Genomic DNA, 25396 nt, shown 5'->3' with positions numbered 1-25396 from the left:
AAATTCACATTAATTTTCTGTATTTGGCTTGCTCATATCATTTACATGTTTTTGATTGGATTATTTATTTTCCTTGTTGATTTTTAGATGGTCTTTATAGGTTATGGATGTTTTCCTCTTGCTTTACATATGTTCCAGCTTTTCTCCCAGTTAATCTATTATATATATATATATATATATATATATATATATATTTTAATATTTTATTTATTTATTTGACAGAGAGAGAGAGAGAGAGAACACAAGTAGGCAGAGAGTCAGGCAGAAAGGGGGGTGGAGGGAGGCAGGCTCCCTGCTGAGCACAGAGCCCGATGCGGGGCTCGATCCCAGGACCCTGGGATCATGACCTGAGCTGAAGGCAGAGGCTTAACCCACTGAGCCACTCAGGTGCCCCAAATCTATTATATTTTAAATTCATCTTTGATGGTTTTAGTTCAACAGAAGTTTGAAATTTTATATAATCATTTCTGCTGGCTTTTTTCCTTATTCAGAATTTTGTGTCTTACTTAATTCCTACCCCAAAATTCTAAAACCATTCTCCCACATTTTATTTTATAGTTTTATATCTTTCTATGGCCATCTTTATTCCATAAGTTTTTGCTTTTATTTTATGGATAGCTAACTGTCCCAACATCCTTTATTTAAAAAATAATCTTTTTCTTACTGATTCCAGAAACCACACTTATCCTGTGTTAAATTTCTCCATATGCTGGTGTTTCTGAGTTCTCCATTTTATTCTTTTGAACTACTTGTTTTCTGTGATCACCAGAGTACTCTATTTTTATAATGTTTTCTGGGTATCTAATAGGGGAATTCTCTGTATATACAGGATTTTTCAGATTTCTAGGATTGTTGGATCTCTTTTCTTCTTATTAGTTTTCCTCTCTACTTTTGTTTTTGTTATTATTATGAGTAGTATTTATTTTTCACTTAATTTTTTAATTGGTGCAGAGAAAGTTACTGAATTTTATATCATACACTTTATGCAGATACTCTTCTGAACTGTCAATCTAGTTGGTTCTTTTTATTGTACTAATTGTCTTGAACTTTCTAGGTGGCAATCATTTCATCTTCCAAATAAAGACTGTGTTGTCTCTACTTTTTTGCATATGTATTCCTTATGAAGTGTTTTAGATGCAATGCGACTAACACCAAAGAATACATCAAAAATTTTCAGTATACTTTTTAGTCAGCTGCATGCATCAAGCATTGTTTTCCTAAACTGGGGATAATTTAGATATTCTGATAGTAACTACGAAAAGTCCGAAACGACAAGCGCTGGATTTGATGGATTCTTCTGTCAGTTATCCTAAGGGGTCTGTTTTTGGAGTGATCCAATTTTAGAGTTTAAGGGCTTTAAGTTCAGGACAAACTTCCAGAGGCAGACGGATCTAAAATAAACTCGGCATCCCTGGAATACTCTCTAAAATATCATACCATCTAAAGCTTTTCTTAGTCAAGAGCCAGTCTAGTTGAAGTAAAGGACATCTAAGACAGCTTGGCCTTCTATCCTTCGCTTCTGGGCGACACTCTTCATCGATACTAAACTTTAAGAATTTTGTTGTGACTGGAGATACATTGATCAAAATGATTCCTTTTTATAATTAAGAACTAAATGTTAGTTTATTATTTCACACTGATTCTCTAAGTATCCTCTTCTACATGCATACATTATTTCAAGTTAAGGCTTTTCTTTAAGTTTTTATTCTAGAAATCAGTTGTGCATATAATATTGATATGAGTGCATATAGGCTTAAAGTTTTAGAAATATTTTATTGTTAATAGGAATCATGGTTTATCTTAAATATTATTTATCTTATACTGAAAAAGTTGTTTTTGAACTTGGAAGTAACTCAGAAGCACTCACCTGATCAATGATATTTGTATCAGCTGAAAAACGATTGAGAATCAGTCCCAGGGGGGTGGTATCAAAGAATCTAGGCAATAAACAGATTGGAATGTATGATCATCCTAAACTGTCTGGAACCGGAGCACTGCTAATGGACAACTTAGAGCCCAGAAAATGGGAAGGTTCCTATTCATTTGCTCAAAGACCAAATACACTCTCTAAATTTTCACACTTTGCTTAAATTTAAAGATTCGTGTTTTATGATTTCGTGTGGGGGAGTAAGAAATAATTTTACCTTATTGGTCCAAGAATTATCTTATTGAGGAGATTGTGGTGAAGGTTTTTGGCAGCCGTGAGACCCATCCATTCTACAGTGAGAGATGTAACAAGGCAGAGGAAAATACCCGCTCCACAAAGTATGCTAAATCCAGCTACATAGTAGGTCTAAAAAGCAAACAACACCAAAAACCCAAATATGAAATTATCAGTTTCTTCTTACTGGAACACAAAATATCAAAGTCAGACAATATTTTCAACTTCATTATCTTGCATCAGTTTAGACAGTTCGTGGAGACTAAACACAGTACCCCCACCCTGTCCCCACTTGTTTCCCTCACCCTCTTCCAAGGTTTGCCTAAGGGCCGATGAAGCATTACAGTCTATTTTCAGATTTGGAATATTCTTGGCTTTCTACACCGTAGAGCTTATCCTTCCTATCCCTAATCTCAGAATGACCAACTAATACGTTGGTGTCAGTAGTTAAAATCAATACCATCAAAACAATAACAACAAAAGTTCCATGTATATGTTACACACACACACACACACACACATCATGTGCTTATACCTTCCCTGAATCCAAATCCAAACATTATCTCTTAATGTTTCTTATGATAAGCTTTAAAAATGCAAAAGTAATCCAAATAGCTTCCGTTTTGACAGATCATTCCATTTCAGGTCCTATTTTAGTTAACTTACTGAATCATTACAAAAACTGGGCTATTAATATCAAACTAAATAAAAGTATCACTGTTAATCTCAATATTCATTCCCTTAATGATTTAAAAACAGAATTCACTATACCTGATCAGCTTTTCCACTATTGTTTATACTGTACTCCGAAGTCCATGTGGCCAGCCAGTAGTCGATGGCCACAATGACTGAATGTTTCAAAAGCTTAGAGAAAATCATCAGGAAGAGCAAGAAGAATCCTCCAGAAGTAAGGTATCGCCAGCAGGTTTTCCAAGGCATTTTAGTTCTGAGCCTCATTACAGTGGACATATTATCATCCTCATCTTCCTCTTCTTCTTCCTCTGCATGTAAAATATTAGTTTAAGCTCTCCTCAGTCAACAGGTAGATAAAATTGATATTACCTTACAAAAAAGCATATAAAAATCCCCCTCAGATTTATAGAAATACAAGTGTTAGTCTTAGAAATCTTAAATGCTTTTAGCAGGAAAAACACCCATTGAAAAAATTGGCGAAAAATGAATGGATGAGCAAAACAAGAAGCAACATTTATGCCTGGATGAGATAATTTGCCAATTTATTACACAACAAATTGACAGGAAGTGTGGACTAGAAGTTTACAAACTTATTGAAAGAACCATATTGCCAATGAAACCACAGGTCTGGCCCTTAAATACGTAATTCTTTGAACTCTAAATTTCTGTATTTGTAAAACTTCACCAGAAGGAGATTGACTCTGAAATTTGTGGATTGCCCAAGAGGGCATAATCTCTGTTCTCTATGGTCCATTTTAGATGTGGTCACAGAGAGGCATGAGCAAGAAGAAATCTTCCAGAGAGCAAAGGCAGAGGACAGAGGACAATAATCAGGGAGTTCCTCTCAGATGTTTAAACCATCTGGAAACTCCAAGATGATTATCCTAAGAACATACTCCACTAAGAAGACAGAATTTCGGCATTTCCTCACTGGCAAAATTTGATTATTTGTGTGGTCTGGCAACGGTTGTGCATTTCCCATCCTTTCCTTTTCCAAAGACCATTTTCACTGCAGTTATCCTGTTATGTATTCTACTACTGTATACTGAGCAGGTTATGGGTAGGGAAGATAGGGAATTTTGATTTATAGGTTATCAGACCACAGAAATCTAAATGTGGATACTATGGGAAGACTGAGCATCACCAAAGATCCCAATATTTTGAACTAAATGAAGTAAATGAACAGGTCTCAGAAAATCTGTCCTTTGGTAAGGGTAGGTTCAATGTGTGAGCAGGATTAGAAATCTACGTGATGAAAGTTCACTTCCAGACAACTTGCTGTCTCCCCAACATCCATTCACTGTTTCCATACTAATTGAAATTTCAGCTTGCCTATGGCTGCCCAGCTAATGACAAGATTTCTTCCTTCTCCCAGTACCTAATCTGTCCACGTAATGAACTGGCCGATGGTAAGGGGTTAGGAACAATATGTGCAACTACTTCCCTTCTTCCCTTCTTGGTGGCTGGAACAGACATACTGACCAGGACCAGGAATAGCAACCGAGTGAAAAATACGTAGCATACTCGGCTCTTTAATATGCATTACATCATTTTATTTTGTAGGAAAGTAGTACGACGTTATTTTATGCCCCAGAGAATGGATTAACCAACAAGCCCAGGGTAGAGTATCTAGCCATATACTCACCACTGGAACACTGGAGAGCGTAAGTGGGCATGACTCCACTTTTAGAATACATTAGAAATAACTGGTTTTAAATTCTAAAGGCTGATGTCTGTTTACAGCACCAGATATTCTTTAAAAATATTTTTAAATCTAAGGAATTGAAGTGCAAAATCCATTCATTCATTCTCTCAATGAGTATTTACTGAAATACTGAATAGCTATCTGGTATAAAAAGGTAGCATGTCTTGGTGCTCTTTAGCTTGAAATTACAATTTTCTTTTTTTGTTAACTGGCTTGTAAAAATGCAGTCTTAAGCAAAAACTGTATAAGAAACATGAAATATAGCGCATTTACCCTATGGAATTATATGAGATTTATCTTACAAACTTCTTGGCAACACATGTCAAGGCAATGTAATTATTTCATCTTATTCCAATATATTCCAGGAAATCTTTTGTTCTTTACTATACCTTATTAGATCCAGAAAACTGAAACATAACAAATGGCTTTCGTGGAATTCTCTTATTCTTCACTGCTGTACTGTTACGAAAATTCCATGAGGACTTACTGAATGATTCAAATATAAATATTTCAAAACAGTATTTTCTTCCTATTTCCCATTTATTGCTTATTTCTGAAGGACTGACATTTTATTAATAACTTGGCTTGGTCATTCTACTAGTCCTTTCCAATTTATAAAAACAAGGGTCTAGGTCTAATCACAAACCGGGACTTGCCTCTCAGCCCTCTCTCACACAGCACAAATACACTAAGACACACTTAGAAACCGCTCATGATGCTGGTTGGTGGATTATATATACTTTTCTTTTGCTCCTATTCTTTTCATTTTCAGTATTCATATTCGGCTTAGTTCTTTTCTACCTACGAAGTGGCTTTTTATTCTTCATGGGCATACTGTTGATCAGGTGCCAAGGTAAAGGAGTCATGTCCCACTTGAAGGTTTCAGATAGAAGAGAAAAGTCTACCTTCATCTTCATCCTCCATTTGGGCTTTGGCCTCTCTTGAGTACATGGCTCTTCGAAGGGTTTTCCTCTCTAGAGTTGTCTGGTCAGCTTCCATATCCTACAGTAAACACCATGTTACCGTCATTCAAGGAGCTCACAGCCGCAGGAAGGTTTTGACTCACCCATCAGTGACCCATACGTACCAACTGTTAGTTATCTTTGCCAGTCTTGGGCTCTCTGCTCTCTATAGAGATCCACAACTCCTGTCGTAGGAGTAGTTGTGAGGCAACATCTGAGGTCTGTAAGGCTTCAGAGCTCAGAGGTGTTGGGCAGTGAGAAGCCAGGGTAGTAGCAACAACACAACGGCGCCACCCCCAGGAGCAGGGACACCTCCTTACGGCATATTTCACCACCACTACTTGTTTTATCTTTTTTTTTAAAAAAAGATTTTATTTATTTATTTGACAGAGAGAGATCACAAGTAGGCAGAGAGGCAGGCAGAGAGAGAGAGAGAGGAAGCAGGCTCCCTGCTGAGCAGAGAGCCCGATGCAGGACTCAATCCCAGGACCCTGAGATCATGACCTGAGCCGAAGGCAGCGGCTTTAACCCACTGAGCCACCCAGGCGCCCCTACTTGTTTTATCTTTACATCACATTCAGATAGTCCCTATGATTGTCTAACTAAAGATTTATTCATGGTAATAAATAATTTCCTTCAAAAATGCATGCAGTTCTGGACTAGGTAAAGCACTATCATTCATCCCCTCTTCTAGTAAATTACCAAGTCAGAGTGAGTTTCCTTAACATCTCACTAGGGTAGCTGCACAAAAGCAACCGACTTCAATAGGCAGCGAAAGAAGGTAAGTAATTTTGAAGCAAATGAAAAATGAGGGTACTTAGGAGAAAGCCCGAGGAGGGGGAAATATGCAGAAGGAGAAGGGAAACATTCCCCCAAACAAACTTTGTGAATTTTTCAGAGTTGCTTCAGACTTGTGTGCTCACGACAGGGAGAAGAATTTAATTTCTCCATTCCTCTTCTTCCAACACCCAAGTCCCCTTGGCTTCAGAATTGGAGTGGTAGTATCAGTTTAATACACTGTGGGTTAAATCAGCTGCTGCTATGGGAAACTAACCATAGCCTTGTTTCTGTGGGGAAATGCATTCTGAGTTCCAAACAACCAACCTACAAAATTTTGGAATCTGGTAAATTGAGGGCTTTCTGCATATGCTCACATGCACACACACACACACACACACACACACACACACACCCTCACAGTTTGACTGTTATATCAATAAACAAATAAACCCATAGTGGTCAGTCTCTAAGTAGTGATCATGGTGGTTGTTGTTTTCCTTTTGGCATTACACAACATGTGTGATTTAGGAGACTTGTTAGAAGGCTCATTGTTTCCAGATTCTTGGTTAAAAAAGAATAAAAGCTAATATGTTTCTTGAATAGCTTTTTTTTCAGAGACAATTTATCAGCTTTTAATTATGCCTAATGATACGAAAACTAGCTTGTACATGAGCTTAAACACAAAATTAAAGCTGACTCGATCCTTTGCCGACAGAGTAATAAAATGAAATTACCCTGCACATTGGAAAACAACCGATTTGGTCCCTGTTCAATTCTTCCTGCTATGTGAGCAAAAGATGGAACAACTCAGATACTTAAAAGAAATCTTTACTCATTTTTCTTATAAGTAAACGCTCATATTAAGTTCATTACAGGTTAAATATTTTAAATTATGTTGATATTTGACTTAAGTGAATTTCACTTCATTAATTTAATAAGCATTTCTTGAGCGCCTGTTATAGATCGGATTAAAGTGAGGGCTGGGGGAGGAGACATCAAATGATGTTAGTTTATTTTGCTTAATAACATTAGGAAGATCATGATGTCATCCAAACTAGAATTCTTAGTAATATTTAAATCAGCTCAAAGTGTTATCTCCTCCACCTTCTTGTAGTTTTCATTACTATCCTTGTAACGTTTCTTTTGTTGACCCCTTAGGCCTTAAGCAGACAGTGGTGTCTAAAGCCCAGGGACAGGATGTTCTGTTTTGCTGGTCTTCTCTGCTTGCTTGATCTGCTCCGGCTCTAGGTCAGCCTTTCTTGACCTTGGCACTGTTGACATTTTGGTCAGAAAACTCTTTGTTGTGGGGGCTGCACTGTAGGACACTTAGCAGCTCCCCTGTCTTCTACCCACAAGACACTAGTCGCACCTGCCCCTCAGCTGTGACTGACCAAAATGTTTCTAAATGTGGCCAAATGTCCCCTAACAAGCAAACTGGACCCTGGTTGAGAACCAGCGTTCTTGCCAAACACCTGACCCTGCCACATAACAAAGTGAACAAGAAACTGTCCTTCCCCTGCCCGCCCCCCACCCCCCAGTGTGACTCTCCCTGCCTTCAGATGAATTCCTAGTGCCTGCCCTTCCCTGGGTGGCATTAACCTCCTCCACACCCAGGTGAGGATTCTGGACAGGTGCACTGTTCTTTCTGGCTTCTACCAGCTGCTGTTCAACCTTGCATCTGCATTCGCTTTGTTCACACCCTAACTTGCTCCATATCTCCACCCACTGATTTATAACCCTGTAACGTGTCTTTAATTATAGAGCTATGCTATCCCAAGTGATCACTTCATTTCTAAATACAACTTAATGGACTTTCTTCCAGGCTTGTTTAACAGTCACTATTATTATAAAATCAAGCCAACAAATCTCTCTCTCTCTCTCTTTTTTTTTTTTTTTTTTTTTATCTTCTTTCCAAAGTAAACCATAAGTGGCCCTACTCCTTAAGCTTACATCATATTCTTTTGTCCCTGACATCTTGGTCACTGTAAAAAAAAAAAAGTCATTTGGAGCTATCCCAATCAAGTTTCTCACGGTATAATTCCTAAGTGGGCACTTGCTGATGGTGCCTTGTAATTTTTTTTTTAATGAATATCCTCATCTAAGTGGTTCTGTAATTTGTCCCATTCTACTTAAACTCCTACTTTTACATATGTCTTTTCTTCCGTAGGAGTTTGTTTTTGAGGTCTTTAGCAAATACACAGAAGACAGAGCAATCCTAGGGTCTGTCTGACTTTTTATCTTCCTCTCTCTATTGAAACATAGATCCTTTTATTCTTTTATGAAATAATGTGTTTTAATTTCTTCGTGTTCTCAGAAATTTGCTGATACAAAAATTTCATTTTATAGTGCTGATTCCTGACCAGGAGTACCAAGTTCTGGACACTTCCTAGTCTCAACTCAAAAAACATTTTAAAAAATTGCTAATACAGTTGATAACTTCACCTCTCAACCACAAGCTATTCTTTCATTGCTCTTAGTCTGGTCTCTGACTCAGTTCTCACCTCATTCAGTGTTATATTTATATCATACACAACATTATACTGGAATTACATTGAATATGGACCTGGGTTTAAGTCTACCTAGTACTACTTACAATATGTACTGTACAGCTTACGAGTTACTTAACCTCTTTGGGCTTCAGTTTTCTCACCTATAAAAGTGAGATCATATTTTTCTTTACTTATTTCCCATATTTTCTTTGCCTTTTTCTGGAGGTTGTGAAAATCAATGGAGCTATGTAAAAAAGGCTTTAAACTTAAAAACTGTATCAATGTAAAAGTTTATTGTTATTACCTCCTGATGACTTTCCTTCATTCCCCAGCCCTGTCCAGGCATGCTTAACAACTTCACCCACAGCTCACAGCTCGCTCTTCTTTCAAAATCACCTTAGATTTTGTTTTGTTCATGACACTCTATTTATAGGTGGTGAGTGAAAATAACGTCACATTACAGATGAAGAAAATAAGATATTTAGAAGGAAAATTAAGATAAAATAATGATATACTATGATTCAGCAAACAGTTTAAGTTTTAAACACACATATAATTAATTATAATATGGTTCAAATTCAAATCAAAATTTTCTAAGAACCCAAGGGCACTTCCTCCAAAAGTTATCATTAGAATTTCATTCTTTCAAAGTAGCCTATTTATTTAAGATAAGAGAGAGAGCAAGCATGTGTGAGTGTGTGCATGAGCAAATAGGGGGAGAGAGAGAAGCAGGCTCCTCACTGAATCTAGAGCCTGATTCAGGGCTCTACCCCAGGACCCCGAGATCACAACCAGAGATGAAGTGAGGCACTTAACTGACTGAGCCACCCAGATGACCCCAAAGTAGCCTATTTATTAATGACATATAAATATATAATTACTTTGGGTTTCAAATGAGGACCATAGTATCATCAAATATTAAATGGTAATATACCTATAAATGAATTTAATAATTCATGACTCTTTTAAAGTGGGCTCTGAACTCTTCTGAATTATGAGCAATTACCTTTTCTAATTCTTGATCTTGCCGATTCATAAGTGTTTTCCAGTGTTCATAGAGCTCAACATCTTTGGTCTGAATGTCCTTCAAAGTCCCTTCTCTTAGTACACTTCCGTCTTTCATGGCTATGATCTAAGGAAAGCATATATTATCAGAATTGTGACAAAAAGCCTCAACTGGCCAAATGAATTACTTTTATTTAAGACAGCATTTCTTAATGTCCCTGTTTATGTATATGAGTATAATATTAAAAGTAATGAAATTTCTCTTAAACCCTTACCCAGTCAGCATGTGTTAGATACTGTAATTTGTGAGTCACAAGAACAAGTGTCCTTTTGTCATCTTGAAGAAATTTCAAAATCCCTTCCTGCATTAAGTGATCACTCAAGTGAATGTCCAGGGCAGAGAATGGATCATCCTAAAACCAGGAAAATGGAGAGAAAAGGAAACAGTTTCTATATTCTTGATATAACCCAATTTTTCTAGAAAGTAGAAATAAAAATGACTAAAAGTACATTATCCTTAACAACCAGTTTATACAAAAACAGACCCTGTCTACACTTAAATTGTTGGGAAGAGGTATTCAATTAAAAGTGAGGCTTTTATTTTCTCTTTCACTTTAAAAATTATTTAAAAAGCAAATAATAATATCCCAAGTGGTTTGTATTATAATATATAAAACCTCCAAGCTCAAAAAACAACACATCCTGACAACTTTTAACAATAGACCAAAGAAAGAATAAAACAATAATTCTAGTAGTTGAAATGTAGATAATAAAAACAGGCGTAGACTCCAGACCAAGATGGCGGTGTAGGAGAATGCTTAATTTCCCTCCTGCCATGGGTGCTCTGACTATGCAGCTACACAGAGCAATTCCCTCTGAAGGAAATCCAGAAACTAGCTGAGTGACATCAATACATTGGGAAACTAAAAAAAATACCCCATCTAAAAGATAGTAAAGGCGGAGACACACTCTCATCACAAACCTCACCCTCCGCACAGCACCATACAAATGGAAGGAATCCCCAACTCCCAGCTTCTCTCTGAGAAGTGAAGGATTCGGGCCGTACATATAGAGTAGAGCCCCAATTTTTGGCTACTCCCCAAGGGACAGACCCCCTAAATCACTTAGATTTGAAAGTCAGTGGAGGTTGCATTGATAAGTCCCATAGAAATATAGGAAATGAAAAGCAGTTGCTAATAGGCACATGAGCACTTACCACATTGTCTCTCCAGGACTCAGCATAGGGGAAGCAGGCAAAGAAGCAAGCGCGTTACCCAGTGTTTCCCTGGAAGGAATCTGACCACATAGTTTACAAGCTGCTACTGGAGGGTCCCACTTCTAATTAGCATGAAGGATCCTGATTATGATCCTTCCTGTAGCCTGAAAGAGCTATTAGACACATCCCTTGTCTTTTCTTTCCATCCTATTCTAACAATAAAACCAAGTTGCCACTTTCTGCCTGGGAGGAGATTCTCATCTCTAGTGTCCCAATCGTTATGGAGGACACTAAATGTGCTGGCTCCCATCACCTAGTTCTGATAGTCAACAGGGCTTGCATTCATGAGTCCCATAGGACTATGGCAAACAAAGAAGCCATTTTTAAATAGGCATAGGAGCACCCCATATGGCTATACACTCTGGCTCACTGCATGTGGACCAGACAAAAATGCTCATCTCCCAATTTCTCCCTGTTTGCTTTTCAAACAGGCATCTTGGTCACTGTAAAAAGGGTTTTGACTAAATATTTTCTCAGGTGCTGCCCGAGGGTCCAACTTCTAATCAGCCTCCATTTAGGTGCTGACTGCAATCCTCCCCTTCGGGACACTGATGGGTCATAGCCCACTAACAACCACTGGGAATCAGTAAGAATAAAGACAGAAGCTCGGGCAGTCTCAAAGTTCTGAGAGGCAACCAAGAGCTTGGGTCAGGTTGAATGATGAGGTTCATCGCCTACAGAAGACCAGTCTGTCAGGACCGGGAGAGCTGTCTACTTTACTAATGCACAGAAGGCAACACAGAGAGTCATGGGAAATTAGGAAACAAGAGAATATGTTCCAAACAAAGGAACAAGATAAATCTCCAGGAACCAATCTTAACGAAATGGAGGTAAGTGATTTATCTGATACAGTGTTCAAAGCTCACATAAAGATGCTCGCTGAGGTTGGAAAACAAATGCAAGAATAAAGTGAAAATTTTAACAAAGAGATGTAAAATCATACCGAACAAAAATCATAGTGTTAAGAATGTATTAATTGAACTGACAATTTCAATAGAAGACTTCAACAGATAACTAGATTAAGAGGAATAAAAATCAGTGAACTAAAGACAGGGTAGTGGAATTAATCCAGTCAGAAAAACAAAAGGGAAAAAGCATGAAAAAGACTGAAGATAGCTTAAGGGATTCATAGGACATCATGGAGAGGAGCAATATATTCATTTAAGGGATCCCAGAAGGAGAAGTGAAAGAAAGGGGCAAAATGTTTATTCAAAGAAATAATGGTAGAAAATTTCCCCTACCTGGGGAAAGAAACAGACATTCAGATCCAGAAAACACCAAAAGTACCAAAAAAGATGAACTGAAAAAGAGCCAAACTAAGACATATTAAAATTAAACTGTCAAATTTAGGCAAAAAGAGAACCTTAAAAATAATAAGAAAAACTAACGTGCTACATACAAGACAAAGCCCACAAGTGTATAAGATTTTTCAGCAAAACCCTAGCAGGCCAGAAGATAAAAGGGTGATAATTCAAAGTGCTAAAAGAAAAACAAAAACAAAAACAAAATCCTACCAAACAGGAATACCCAGCAAAGTTGTGCTTTAGAACTGAAAGAAAGACAAAGAGTTCTCCAGGCAAAGACAAACTGAAGAATTTCATCATCACTAGGCTGCCCTTACAAGATATGTTAAAAGAGTTCTTCAAGGTGAAATGAAATGACACTATTTAGTAAGAGGAAAACAAATGAAAGCTTAAGACTCACTAATAAAGATAAATACATAATTAAGTTAGAATACTCTAATATTTTAACAGTGATAGGTAAATCAGTTAAAACTCTAATATTAAAGTCAAAAGAGAAAAGTATTAAATATTACTATAACTGCAATTTTTTATTAGTATATAAATATAAATAAATATACATGTATAAATATATCAAATTACATGTTGTACATTTTTAAATTAACACATAATGTATTATTTGCCCCAGGGGTATAGGTCTGTGAATCATCAGGCTTACATATTTCACAGCACTCACCATAGCACATACCCTCCCCAATGTCCATGACCCAGCTGCCCTATCCCCCCAGCAATCCTCAGTTTGTTTCATGAGATGAAGAGTCTCTTATGATTTCCTGATCCCATCTTGTTTCATTTTTTCCCTCCCTACCTGCCATGACCCCCTACCCTGCCTCTCAGATTCCTCATATCAGAGAGATCATACATTTTAAACACATTTTATTTGTCAAATATACTTCAATTAAAAAAAGAAATTTCAGGTGGAGTCTGACTCTAGCCAAGTTAACTACCTTGCTAGAACAAATCAACCATCATCACAAGAAAATATGAGAATTTAGAGGCTCTACAATATATCACCTACAATATCCAGGATACAGAAAAAATGAACAGATATATAAAGTAATGGGGAGGTTTGGGCCATAGTCAAGAGAAAAAAGCAGTCAGTGGAAACTATGACTCAAGATAAATTAATAGCCATTTAAACAGTTATTATAAACATATTCAAGGACTTGAAAATATATTGTAAAAGAAGCATAAAAATATTAACTGAATCAAATAAGATAATATAAAGTACTTAGTACAGTATCATGTAAAAAACACTAAACAAATGACAGTTATTATTATATTATCAGTATTAATAGTAGAAACCACAAGAATATCCTACCTACCACTGAGCTGACAAATTCCCAATTGTCTTGGGAAGAAAGGAAGTTTTTTTGTTTGTTTGTTTGTTTTTAAAGATTTTATTTATTTATCTGACAGACAGAGATCACAAGTAGCAGAGAGACGGGGAAGCAGGTTCCCCACTGAGCAGAGAGCCCGACGTGGGGCTTGATCCCAGGACCCTGGGATCATGACCTAAGCCAAAGACAGAGGCTTTAACCCACTGAGCTACCCAGGCACCCCAGAAAGGAAGTTTTTATGTACCAGTTAAGACATTTAGAAAATAATTTAGGAAATAATTGACTGGTGATGACATTCTTGTTAATTATTTCAACATACATTTTATTTCTATAATGTTAGATACAGCATCAAAGTAGACACTTGATGTTTTGGAATCCTTGAAAGAAGAAATCTAGAAACTACTAGAGAAAACTGGAATGTTTCCAGAAAACAAGGAATTAAGAAGCAAAGTGACATGCAGGGAGGATGGTGAATAGATACATAACCACCAACTGAAGCACCACTCATAGCAGGGATGAGAGAAACTCAGGGAACAAGGCAGTAGAAAACAGTAGAGGTTTCTGGTGAAGAACTGGGAAGAGTGATTGGAACAATGAAAAAGGAATACATCAATGTCTTCATCATCGTACTTGTTTCTTTGTTGCTCCTCCATACATGCAATATGAAACAAATGTTTACTTTGCCTACAGGGCCGAAAAAGAAGTCCACTCATTCTACTGGTTACATACTGAAATACTTAAAAATTACGACTGGGGAAAATTTTCTAAACAATTGAGTAAGCACAATCATAGTGTGTATACAGATAAATTGCATTGGCTAATTATCTGGACAGTGAAAAACAGAAACAATTTCTATTGAGATAGAAATTAATATCTGGAAGTTAGAATAAATGTGTGTATGCAGTCATTACACTAGTGATACAATTAGTTCATTAATTTCATAAAGTCTCCATCAATCTCTGCCTGCCTCAACAGAAACTATTATAAGGAAGATGGCTTTATTAAAGTACTTAGGAGAAGCATGTATGAAAAGGAAATATTAATGAGGCACTCAGATAGTTAAAGGGTGATTTAAAATTATAATAGCTTTTTAAAAATCGGGGGCACCTGGGTGGCTCAGTCGGTTAAGCCTCTGCCTTCAGCTCAGGTCATGACCCCAGTGTCCTGGGATGGAGTCCCACATTGGGTTCCCTACTCAGGAGGGAGCCTGCTTCTCTTTCTGTCTGCCACTCCCCCTGCTTGCGCTTGCTCTCCTCTCTGGCAAAACAATAAATAAAATCTTAAAAAAAAAAAAAATCAGTCTACTGATCTCATAGTGATGAATAAAGAGGTGATTTAATTAATGTCCTCAAATGGCTTTTATTGGAATACATTTAACAACAGAGAAATGCCTACTGTAATATCATTTATTTAAATCATTTAAATGATGCAAAATATTGGACAATGTGATATTTCAGTTAATAAAATGATATCATTATACAGACACACACACACATATACACATACCCATATATATCTTAATATGCGTGTATATATATTTCAAACACGGTAATTAAACAAAATGGGCTTAATGACATAATTGTCTTGATCGTCCTGAAATTTCTTTCCATGACCTGTGAGATACTTCAAAATCTTTCAGAACTCTGGATCATCTTAATGACCATTATTTTTGAAATGTTCCAAGAAGAAGAATGAATAGGAAGATTGAATTAGCTTTTAAAAAAAATTTTTTTTTAAAGATTTTTATTTGAGAAACAGAGAGACAGCACACCAGCAGGGGAAGCAGCAGGGAGAGGGAGAAAGAGAAGCAGTCTTCCCTACTGAGCAGGAAACACAGTGCGGGACCCCATCCCAGGACCTGGGCATCATGACCGGAGCTGAAGGCAGCTACTTAACTGACAGAGGCACCCAGGCTTTCTGAATAAGCTTTCTATGTTTTGCATGGCTATACCTTTGGAAAAAACAAATATATTCACTGATATACACAGCACATTCGTACATGCCATAAAACTTCAAAAATAACTAATATCCTTGATACATCATTAAGCTGTTTCCATTTGGCTTTGATATTGTGTAAAGGCTAATGTGATTAAGTTTATTTAAGGCAAAACATAACATCATCCAAGTAATTATTTACACAAGGTCCTTAAAGATAGGAGTAATGTCTTTTTCTCCTTTGTTTCTTCTACCCATCACAGAAGATGGCACTGAGGACATTTACAAACTATTAATGGATGGAAAGAAGGAGGGAAGGAAGGAGAAGGGTTAGAAAAGGGAAAAGAGAGAGATGGAGGAAGGGAAAGAAGGCAGGGAAGGGGCGAAGGCAAAAGGAAAGGGAAAATAGGGATTTACAATTACATAAGTTACTGCTAGATCCTTCTATGATTTTAATGGTGTGTTTTTCTGGAAAATTTTGGGGACAGGTATTCTTAGGGATATTAACCTGAAGCAAATTTCCAGTGTGTCCAAATTCTGTCCCCAGCAATAGATACAAATTTAGTAGGAAACTCTAAAACCCACTTTTTGAAGAGCTTCTCAATATTAGATAGAATGAAAACTCTAAAGTAAGTCTGGAAACCAGATTTATAAATGGTGAATAACTACACAGAAGAAGGCAGGGAAAGGAAACATTTACATAGTCTGCTAATCTCTTATATACATACTTGTAAGTTGGTTATTTTAGCTACCTCCTGCTGGAGGAACCAAACTATAGCAAAATTTGTAATCAACATAATCATCAAATTCTGTTTATGGATCCATGGGTAGAACCAAGTTTTTTACCCAGGATATACATGAGAATCATCCAAAGAGCTTTTTAAGACTCAGACTCTAGACTCTATGTTTATAAATTATAATTTAGTAGGTTGAAGGTGGTACCAAAATTTCTATATTTTTCGAAAGCTTCATGGTCCAAGGTCATGCACAGCCTGAATTTCACACCACAGGAATGGAGTACTATGCATACTTACCCTCTATCCACCAAGAGTGCATCTTCTAATCCCTTTTTTGTCAGCAAATATAAGTGAGAAGACATATGAACCTGTCCAGTTGATCCAACACCATACAGACTTTTTCATTAATGATTCTCGTGGTTATGAATCTCATATAAGCAACAATTTAGGGCACCTAAGTCACTTGGATTCCAATCCAGATACCCAACTTTCAAACTTATATGTGGATCTGGTTTGTACTATGGGATTCAGTTTCCTTTATATTCTTTAAGATTTCAGAAGTTAAACTGTCTTTCCTTTAGTCACTTGACTTGTCTCTAAAGGCTCATTTGTCCAGAGGGAAAAATGAAGTAGAAATAAAGGCATATTCTCACCAAAAAGACAATGTTGGTATTTTGATAGAGAGCTCGTGCCACACAGATTCTTTGCCTCTGACCCCCACTCAGGTTGATGCCCTAGAGAAGAAGTAACCATAAGCATCCACCCTTTCCAGTAGTAACCGATCTATTGCTTACAAATTTTCTTTAAAATGCAAACTTCTCTTTTAAAAAAATCTTAAATTAATGGTAATTTATTAATTAAATTGTGATAACAGTGGTGAGGTAAAATGAAAATTGTCAATTTTCTGTTCAATACTTTATAATTATATTAATACTTTTTAAAGTTCTGGTCAATACTTAATAATTATGTTAAGATGATTTTTGACTGGTACCAAAGATCCTTTTCTCACTCTGAGAGATAGCTGTACAAAAGCATCAATAGCCAAACACGTGGTGAGTTGACTGCTAAACACAGCAAGTAACTCCAAAATTTTTACTAGTTTTGTGAATTGTGTCTGTAGTTTACTTCATACATACTTCTTAAATTTGATACTATCAATTATGTTCAACAGAATTATAATTCTGTTGCAATACATTTTATAATCAAGTTCTAATTATAAAAAATTTTGAACTACGCTGAGCACTTAGTATGTGCTAGGCTTGTGTGAATGCCTTTACATTCCTTATTTCTTTTATTCCTTATAGCAATTCCAATATATGAGTAGCATTCCCTTTACACACTAGGAAACTAAGGAGTCCATACTCTTAGATACCATACTGTGCTGCAATCAAGAAAAGGCATTAAAAGCACTGGGTGTTATATGCAAACAATGAATCATGGAACATTACATCAAAAGCTAATGATATAATGTATAGTGACTAAGATAATTAAAAAAAACAACAACACACCAACTACAGAGTTACACAAATCCCAGCTACACCACTAACTGGGCAAGCTCTTCAACTTTTCACCACTTAAGCTTCCTTAGTTGCAATATGCAGCAATGAGTACACCCGTCTAACAAATTTGCTATAAATATAGATAATGCATAAAATTTATGCCCAGTACTTCAAACCTAGGAGGGTCAAAAAATTTTAGCCAAAATTGTCATAAAGATTGTATAGAGGCATAAATATTTTTTAGCTGCCCAGAATAGTACGATGTCATCATAAAACAGGTTTATACAAAGGAAAAAAAGGCCATTTTAACAGATTAAATAGATGCTAACAAGAGTGGGAGAAGTTGGAAGCAGCCTCAGTTTCAACTCCAAGTAAGTAAAAATGCATTTGATCAAAGACAGGAACTGCATATTCCTTAAGAACTCTCTAGTAGCTAGCACAATGTTACATAGATGGTGGTGACCCAACAAATACTTCAGAGTGGCATTAAAACTCCTGTGCTCCTGTTTCTGGAACTTGTCACTAGGACAAGGCACAGCTCCTATGTTCTCAGATTTCATTATGCTCCATTAAAAGTGAAAGACAACCAGAAGACTTTTCTAGATTTTTGTTTATTGTTTAATTAAACTATACATAGCTCACCCTCTCTCCAATTTCAGTTTGGTCTCCAAAAGGTAATAAGTCAATATCTGGCTGAAGAGAACAGGCATCTGTAACAGCTTTGTACCTTTGGGAGAAATTATATTGATTTTTTAGGTCATTATTAATATACTGCTCATAAAGTAAGTCCCAGGTTCAATATCTTAGAAGCCAAAATAAAACATTTGTTGAGCAATTTAGTACAGATTAACCTCAATGGTAGGTTTATGGATACAAAGATAATTAGATATTGGTTCTCACTCTGAGAAAACTACTAAATGGAGAAGACTGATAAACATATAATAAAATGGATCTCCTTAGACACTACATCAGAGGTAGGTTATAATGCTCCTAGAATACATAGAAATGGCTGACCACTTTGAGAAGTTAGTGACAGCTTTGCAAAGGAGGCAACATGTAAGCTGTAGCCAGATAGATGAGTTGTAATTGGCCAGAAGAAAATGAGGAAAAGGAAACTTCACGAACTGCATGAAGGTGAAAAGGTCTTAGTGCCTTTTAGGGACAACAGGAGACTCTCTAGAGCTGAAATAGGTTGTGGGTGGGCGTCTGTGCATATGGTCTGCCTGCAGAAAGGAGGAGAAATGGAAAGGGTTGAGGACTGACGATACACAAATAGATCTAAGGCTGGGACTAGAAATGATAAATTGGAAGTTTAGGGAAGCATGGAGCTAGAGAATGCTGGGGAAAATATCCACAGTTTCACTTTCTCAATCATCTTGTCTTAAAATATTAAAAAGTCATTCTTGAATAATCCTTCTTCTCCTTGCTCTTATTTTTCCATTCTTATTCTAGAATGGTTTTCTGTCAACTGTCTCTTCTTTTCGATTTCTGCAGTCACCCCCGAGTGCAAGCAATGAACCCTGCATGCCTGGACGATTATTCCAATAAACATCTAAACGTCTCCTCGCTACGAATTCAGATTCATCCTGTATGTATCTACCATTACACTTCCAGATTAAACATCACATTTACTTTGTTATTCCCCTTTCTAAAACTTACTGTGCCTCCCAGAATGCACTGAATTATATCCAGTTGGCTTTTAAGGCACTCCACTACAACATTTCAGCTTTTGTTTATAGTCTAGTTTGCTACTGTCAATACACATAAGTCCTCTTCTGACTTTTGTTCCCCAGGCCCCAAGAGATCCTATGAAATTTAGGTTCGTCCTCCCACACTATCTGCTTTCCTCTTCCCTCCTCTCCTTATGTCTTTGCAGTGACCTAATTTTTTTTTTTTGTAAACCCACTGATTTTTTTGTCAAATAAGTTTTTGTTACTCTAGCAGAGCCTCCATTACTAAATAAGTTGATCTCCCCTGACCTAATGCTTAACTTTCAAGGTTCAAGGTGATGGCTTCAAGTAAAGGTTATGCCTTTGTGCACTCTGGTGGTATTTAAAGACGGTTGAGAGATGGCATATTCTGGCCACTCTCCGTAACTAGACCTCTCAGATCCCACATTCTTCCTCTTCTTTACACTAGTAACTTTCCTTCTGTTCCTTGGATTTTTCCTTCTACTCACCGGTAACCTCAGTAACTCCCCTGCCCCGCGCCCCCAATTCCATTTCGGCTGTTTAGTTTTGGTGTACAAGTTGTTCTCAATAAATGTATAGGATGGGCTGAGACTTCCAGTAAGACTTCTCTTTAAAAAGTTGACTCAGAAGACCTTACAGTGGTGGTGGAAGTAGGCAACCAGGGAAAAAAGGAAGTCATGGCTATAAACGTTGCAGAAACCATGAACCAAACATAAGGATTAGAAATAGTTGCTCATTTTCATTCTAAATTTTATACATTCAAAATTACCTCTGTTTGTTGAAAGGACTTCCAAAGGTGATATTTTCTTCTACTGTAGCATTCAATAGCCAAGGCTTTTGAGCTGCATATGCCACAGAATACCTGTTCCTACTGGAAAATGAAAAAGAAAAACAAAACCCCAAAAGTATACAAGGGTGTTGTGCTGTGTATTTGCTGTGTATTTTAGTAAAACTAAGGAAAATGGAAGTTGGTAAAATATCTCAGACACAGAAATGGAAAACTTTCAAGAAAGAACATTTTAATAACCACCAACCTTATTATTTAATGGTTAAGTATTTCACCTAAATTAAAAGGACTTGAATTTAATCAAAATGTATCCCAATGTGCAAAATTTGATTTTGCTATGCTAAAGAAGGGTTTAAATAAAATGAAAATTTACTTTCTAAAATTAGTGTAATTTTTAAAATAATTAAAAGATCAATAGCAACACGCTTTCTGTGATAGCCACAGATATTTTACTTTTTACTAAAAGCACTTTACATAACTATTAGTTTAATATGCAGACCTTAGAGAAAGACATGAATTGGTACTGTGTCTGTGGCTTAATCATGTTAACATATTTTAAGGTAATAGATAACATTTAATTATTTCCAAGCAAAGAATAATATATTGAGATTATACTTCAACATTGAAATAACTACACATTTAAAAACTACATATTTCAAAACATATTGAAATAGTTTATTTTTAAAAAATTGTAACCTCTTTCTCCTCCCCCATTTTTTTTTTCACTTGCAAATTCTACCAGATGTCTACACATCAGACTTTAATTTGCAATAACCAGGAAAATACATGTGAGTTGAAGATAAAGAAGACAATGGGATTGGGGTAGGAAAGGGATCAGCTTAAAAGTCAAAATCACAGTTAGTTCATGGTCTGTAAGTAGTAATTAAGGAATCAAGGTTAAAAAATAGTAAGGTTAAGAAAAGGAATAATTAGAAATGCTCAGTAATCATCCTAAAACATTATGTCTTAGGAGTTTAAAAGACATGTTGATATACAGTATGCTAGTCGTCTCTTAGATAACCATATATGTAGTAAAACAGTGGTTCCCAACTTCTGACATGCCTGCTTCCCTTCCCCGCTCCCAGTCTTCCCATCTCTAGCTTAGGGACAGATCCCATCATTGTTTAACTCATAAACAATATATATATTCTTGCTTTTTTATTTCATGAAATCCCAAAACCAATTTTACTAAGAACAGTTTGAGTTTCAGCCAAAGTTGAGACCTCTGCGACTCACGGAGAAGAAAATCTTGACACAATGGGCCATTTTGTTTGACAAGTTAATTTTTTTTAGCAGCCTATAAATGTTGGGAACCACTGCTATTGGAAATATGTTGGCACATTTTAATAAAAACTTCATACACTATCAGAATGAATAAAATGACCAGGAGTAAGAGATTATAAGTAAAGTCTGAGAAAGAAAGTTATTTTTTATTAAACGCAGATTAAAATAGAAATAATACCTTCTGGTTGCTTCAAAAGAAGGTTCAGATTCATTTACACTGCAAGTATGGCAAACAATGTTCATTAATTATGAAATATAAATATAGAGTGAATCTGTGCATATATTGGGTAAGAAATAAAATAAATACAAATCATATTAAATAACTGTTTCTTTCCCAAATGGGTTTTGACATTATTTTAAAGACAAACCAGACAGATGATAATTTTCTTTTATGTCTTCATCAGCAAGGAAATAATTAGTAGGCTTCCAAAAGATAGACAGCACTGTCCTATTACATACAAAATCTGGATTCATACAATGATCTGGGTTCCACCCCAACTCTGTTCCAACTAGCTATATAAATTTTTGTAATCTTCCTAGAATAGTTTCTTAGTCTATATAAGGATTTGGTATCTCCAAAGCTTCCCTATCTTTAAAATTCAAACTTATTATTATTATTATTATATTAAAGATTTTATTTATTTACTTGAGAGAGAGCACAAGCAGGAGAAGGGGCAGAGGAAGAGGGAGAAGCAGGCTCCCCACTGAGCAGGGATCCCCATGCAGGGCTCGATCCAGGGAATCTGGGATCATGATGTGAGCTGAAGGCAGCTGCTTAACTGACTCTGAGCCACCCAGGTGCCCCTAAAATTCAAATTTAATCTATCTAAATTCCTAATTAACTACCTTACAACATGAAAGGAAGAACATTTGGGGGGCTCTAAACTTGAAAGGTTTAGATTCAGCCTGGCCCTTAAGGAACTGGTGGGAAAAACAGACGTGTATAATAGGTCCAACTGCAACATTTGGGTATAATTATTGTTTGATATGATTCATGTACAAAGAGATGTTTGTCTAAAAACATTTAGTTTAAAAAAATAAAAACATTTAGTTATGTCTATGTTATAGGGGGAAAACACCTGTGAGCCTGTTCATTTTATTGTTCTGATTCTTTTTTTTCCCAATTTATTTATTTTCAGAAAAACAGTATTCATTATTTTTTCACCACACCCAGTGCTCCATGCAAGCTGTGCCCTCTATAATACCCACCACCTGGTACCCCAACCTCCCACCCCCCCGCCACTTCAAACCCCTCAGACTGTTTTTCAGAGTCCATAGTCTTTCATGGTTCACCTCCCCTTCCAATTTACCCAAATTCCCTACTCCTCTCTAACGCCCCTTGTCCTCCATGCTATTGGTTATGCTCCACAAATGAGTGAAACCATATGATAATTGACTCTCTCTGCTTGACTGATTTCACTCAGCATAATCTCTTCCAGTCCCGTCCATGTTGCTACAAAAGTTGGATATTCGTCCTTTCTGATGGAGGCATAATACCTGATTTCAAGCTTTATTACAAAGCTGTGATCACCAAGACAGCATGGTACTGGCATAAAAACAGACACATAGACCAGTGGAACAGAGTAGAGAGCCCTGATATGGACCCTCAACTCTATGGTCAATTAAATCTTCGACAAAACAGGAAAAAATATACAGTGGAAAAAAGACAGTCTCTTCAATAAATGGTGCTGGGAAAACTGGACAGCTATATGTAGAAGAATGAAACTCGACCATTCTCTTACACCGTACACAAAGATCAACTCAAAATGGATAAAAGACCTCAACGTGAGACAGGAATCTATCAGAATCTTAGAGGAGAACATAGGCAGTAATCTATTGTTCTGATTCTTAATAATGTAATTGAATTCCATCCTTCTGAAAGACCTGAATTCTAAAACTACACACAAAATTAAAGTCCAGTGGAACCCCTAAAATAGATATGATTTGGCTTTGGAAAGCATCATTTGCTTTTTTGAAGAAAATATACCTAAGTATGTTGCCTGGTGATGTTTAGCATTAAGCTACTAACGATACGATTTTCACACATGCACATTGTTAATAACATCTTGGTATGGTTAATGGAGGTAGGAAAAAACTCTCTCAGACTAAAAAATTCCCTCTCACTAATGATTATTCCCTGAATTAATTTGCTCACACATACACAAAAAATACAATTTCCCCTAAGTGATAGTTCCACATAGTATGCTTTAGATATCAAGAAATTTGATTTTTTATGGTAAAAAGGTAATGAATGATCTCAATGGTTTTAGCTAATTTGAGCAAGATGGAAAACAGATGAAGAGAAGCAGGTGTATGGCAGAAATTAATGCATTAATTTGCCTAATGGCCATTCAGCCAGAAGTGCCAATTAGAATCATGAAAATGCTCACCAGATGTTTGAAAATGTCAGCCCAAATTGGACATATGAATTTGGAAGGCATCAAAATTTTTTTCAATTACTATTCATTAAATTCCAACTATATTTATTCAATATCAATTTTGAAGTATTTACTGATTACCTCCCTAGGGAAAGAAAACCCAATCCACATTTGGCAAACCAGGGTATATAGCAGAGTTGCTGCCAGAGGGGCAAGCAAGAGTGGGGTAGATGAAGTAAAGATGAAGAGTATTTTAGACCCATTAAAACACATACTGGATGGCCTTGAGTTATCCTGGCCTTATGAGGAACTGATGTAAATTCAACATGACTATAATGTGGGTATAAATGGCAAGTGAAGAAAAGTATGTAGTGAACTTAAAAAGCATGCACAGCCAGAGAGCAAAGGGGCTTGTAAACCATTTTCAGAGTTACTGAATTTGTCTTCAGAACAGAAAAATACTGAAAGGGTTTAAACAAGAGGGGGTGAGATAGGTTCAGTTTAGAAATATCACTCTGATTGCAGAATGTACAAAATGAATTGGAGGACCAAGACTAGACCGACAGAGAGACCACTGGAAGTGGTCAGTAATGGAGATACGAAGGCAGTGCTTTTGAATTAGAGTAACGGTGAATGAATGAAGAGAAGTGGACACCTTCAAAGATACCTAGGATTATGTGACTGACAGGGTGGGAGGGGATGCAGGAAAGGAAGAAGTTGTGGACAGGAAACACAGATGAGGAAGTGCATATGTTGGGGGAAGATAGTAAATTCAATATCAGACACATTCTGCTTGAGGTACCCAAGGGATATCTGAATGATCACAGCTAGGAAGCAGAATGTGAAGCTCAGAAGAGATGACTGGTAAACAAACGAACACTTGGTGGTGATTTTCCCTCCTAAGACATGCCTTAGATATCAAGGGCTTTGGATTCCATCCTTAATTAATGAAAAGTCAATAAATGACTTCCAACAATTATAGCTTGTTTCATAATAGAACACAGGTACAAGACCAGATAGAGGAAGCTAAATTCATAGGAAGCTATCTGATTGTCTGGCGAGTATATACGGAGGCAGAAATGAAGGCAACAAAGCCAGAACCTGAAAAACAGCACTAATTAATAAATGGTGAAGGAAGAGAAACCTGGAGAAAAGGCCAAGAGGAGCAGGCAAATGCTCTAAGGTAAACTCAGCCATGAGTAGAAACTAAGCAAGAAGCCTGTTGAAGGAAAAGGTATGGGCAACAACATCAAGTGGCCAGGAGATCAAGAAATATAATGATCAAAAAATACCCAGTGGATTTTAAAAACTAGGATGCCACTGATGGACTTAATAGCTTCAGTGGAGTGACAGATAGAAACCAGAGTGCAGTG

General features: G+C 36.6%; 1 protein-coding gene across 5 annotated transcripts in view; it reads right to left on the bottom strand.

Annotated features, from left to right (window-relative positions):
* The window catches only part of ABCC9 (ATP binding cassette subfamily C member 9), a 138107-nt gene that overhangs the window by 40015 nt on the left and 72696 nt on the right, over positions 1 to 25396 (bottom strand). For all 5 annotated transcript variants that reach the window (XM_044227600.1, XM_044227602.1, XM_044227599.1 and 2 more), the window contains exons 19-28: positions 21824 to 21862; positions 20344 to 20445; positions 18526 to 18610; positions 17038 to 17118; positions 10071 to 10208; positions 9797 to 9922; positions 5465 to 5561; positions 2933 to 3162; positions 2145 to 2293; positions 1868 to 1937 (exon numbers count right to left, since the gene is read on the bottom strand). In XM_044227600.1, the coding sequence (XP_044083535.1) occupies positions 1868 to 1937; positions 2145 to 2293; positions 2933 to 3162; positions 5465 to 5561; positions 9797 to 9922; positions 10071 to 10208; positions 17038 to 17118; positions 18526 to 18610; positions 20344 to 20445; positions 21824 to 21862 (1117 nt within the window). The remainder of the gene's footprint in view (positions 1 to 1867; positions 1938 to 2144; positions 2294 to 2932; positions 3163 to 5464; positions 5562 to 9796; positions 9923 to 10070; positions 10209 to 17037; positions 17119 to 18525; positions 18611 to 20343; positions 20446 to 21823; positions 21863 to 25396) is intronic.

The sequence above is a fragment of the Neovison vison genome, chromosome 12 (assembly GCF_020171115.1).
Source record: "Neovison vison isolate M4711 chromosome 12, ASM_NN_V1, whole genome shotgun sequence".
Lineage (NCBI taxonomy): Eukaryota > Metazoa > Chordata > Mammalia > Carnivora > Mustelidae > Neogale > Neogale vison.
This window is presented reverse-complemented; position numbering and strand designations above follow the sequence as displayed.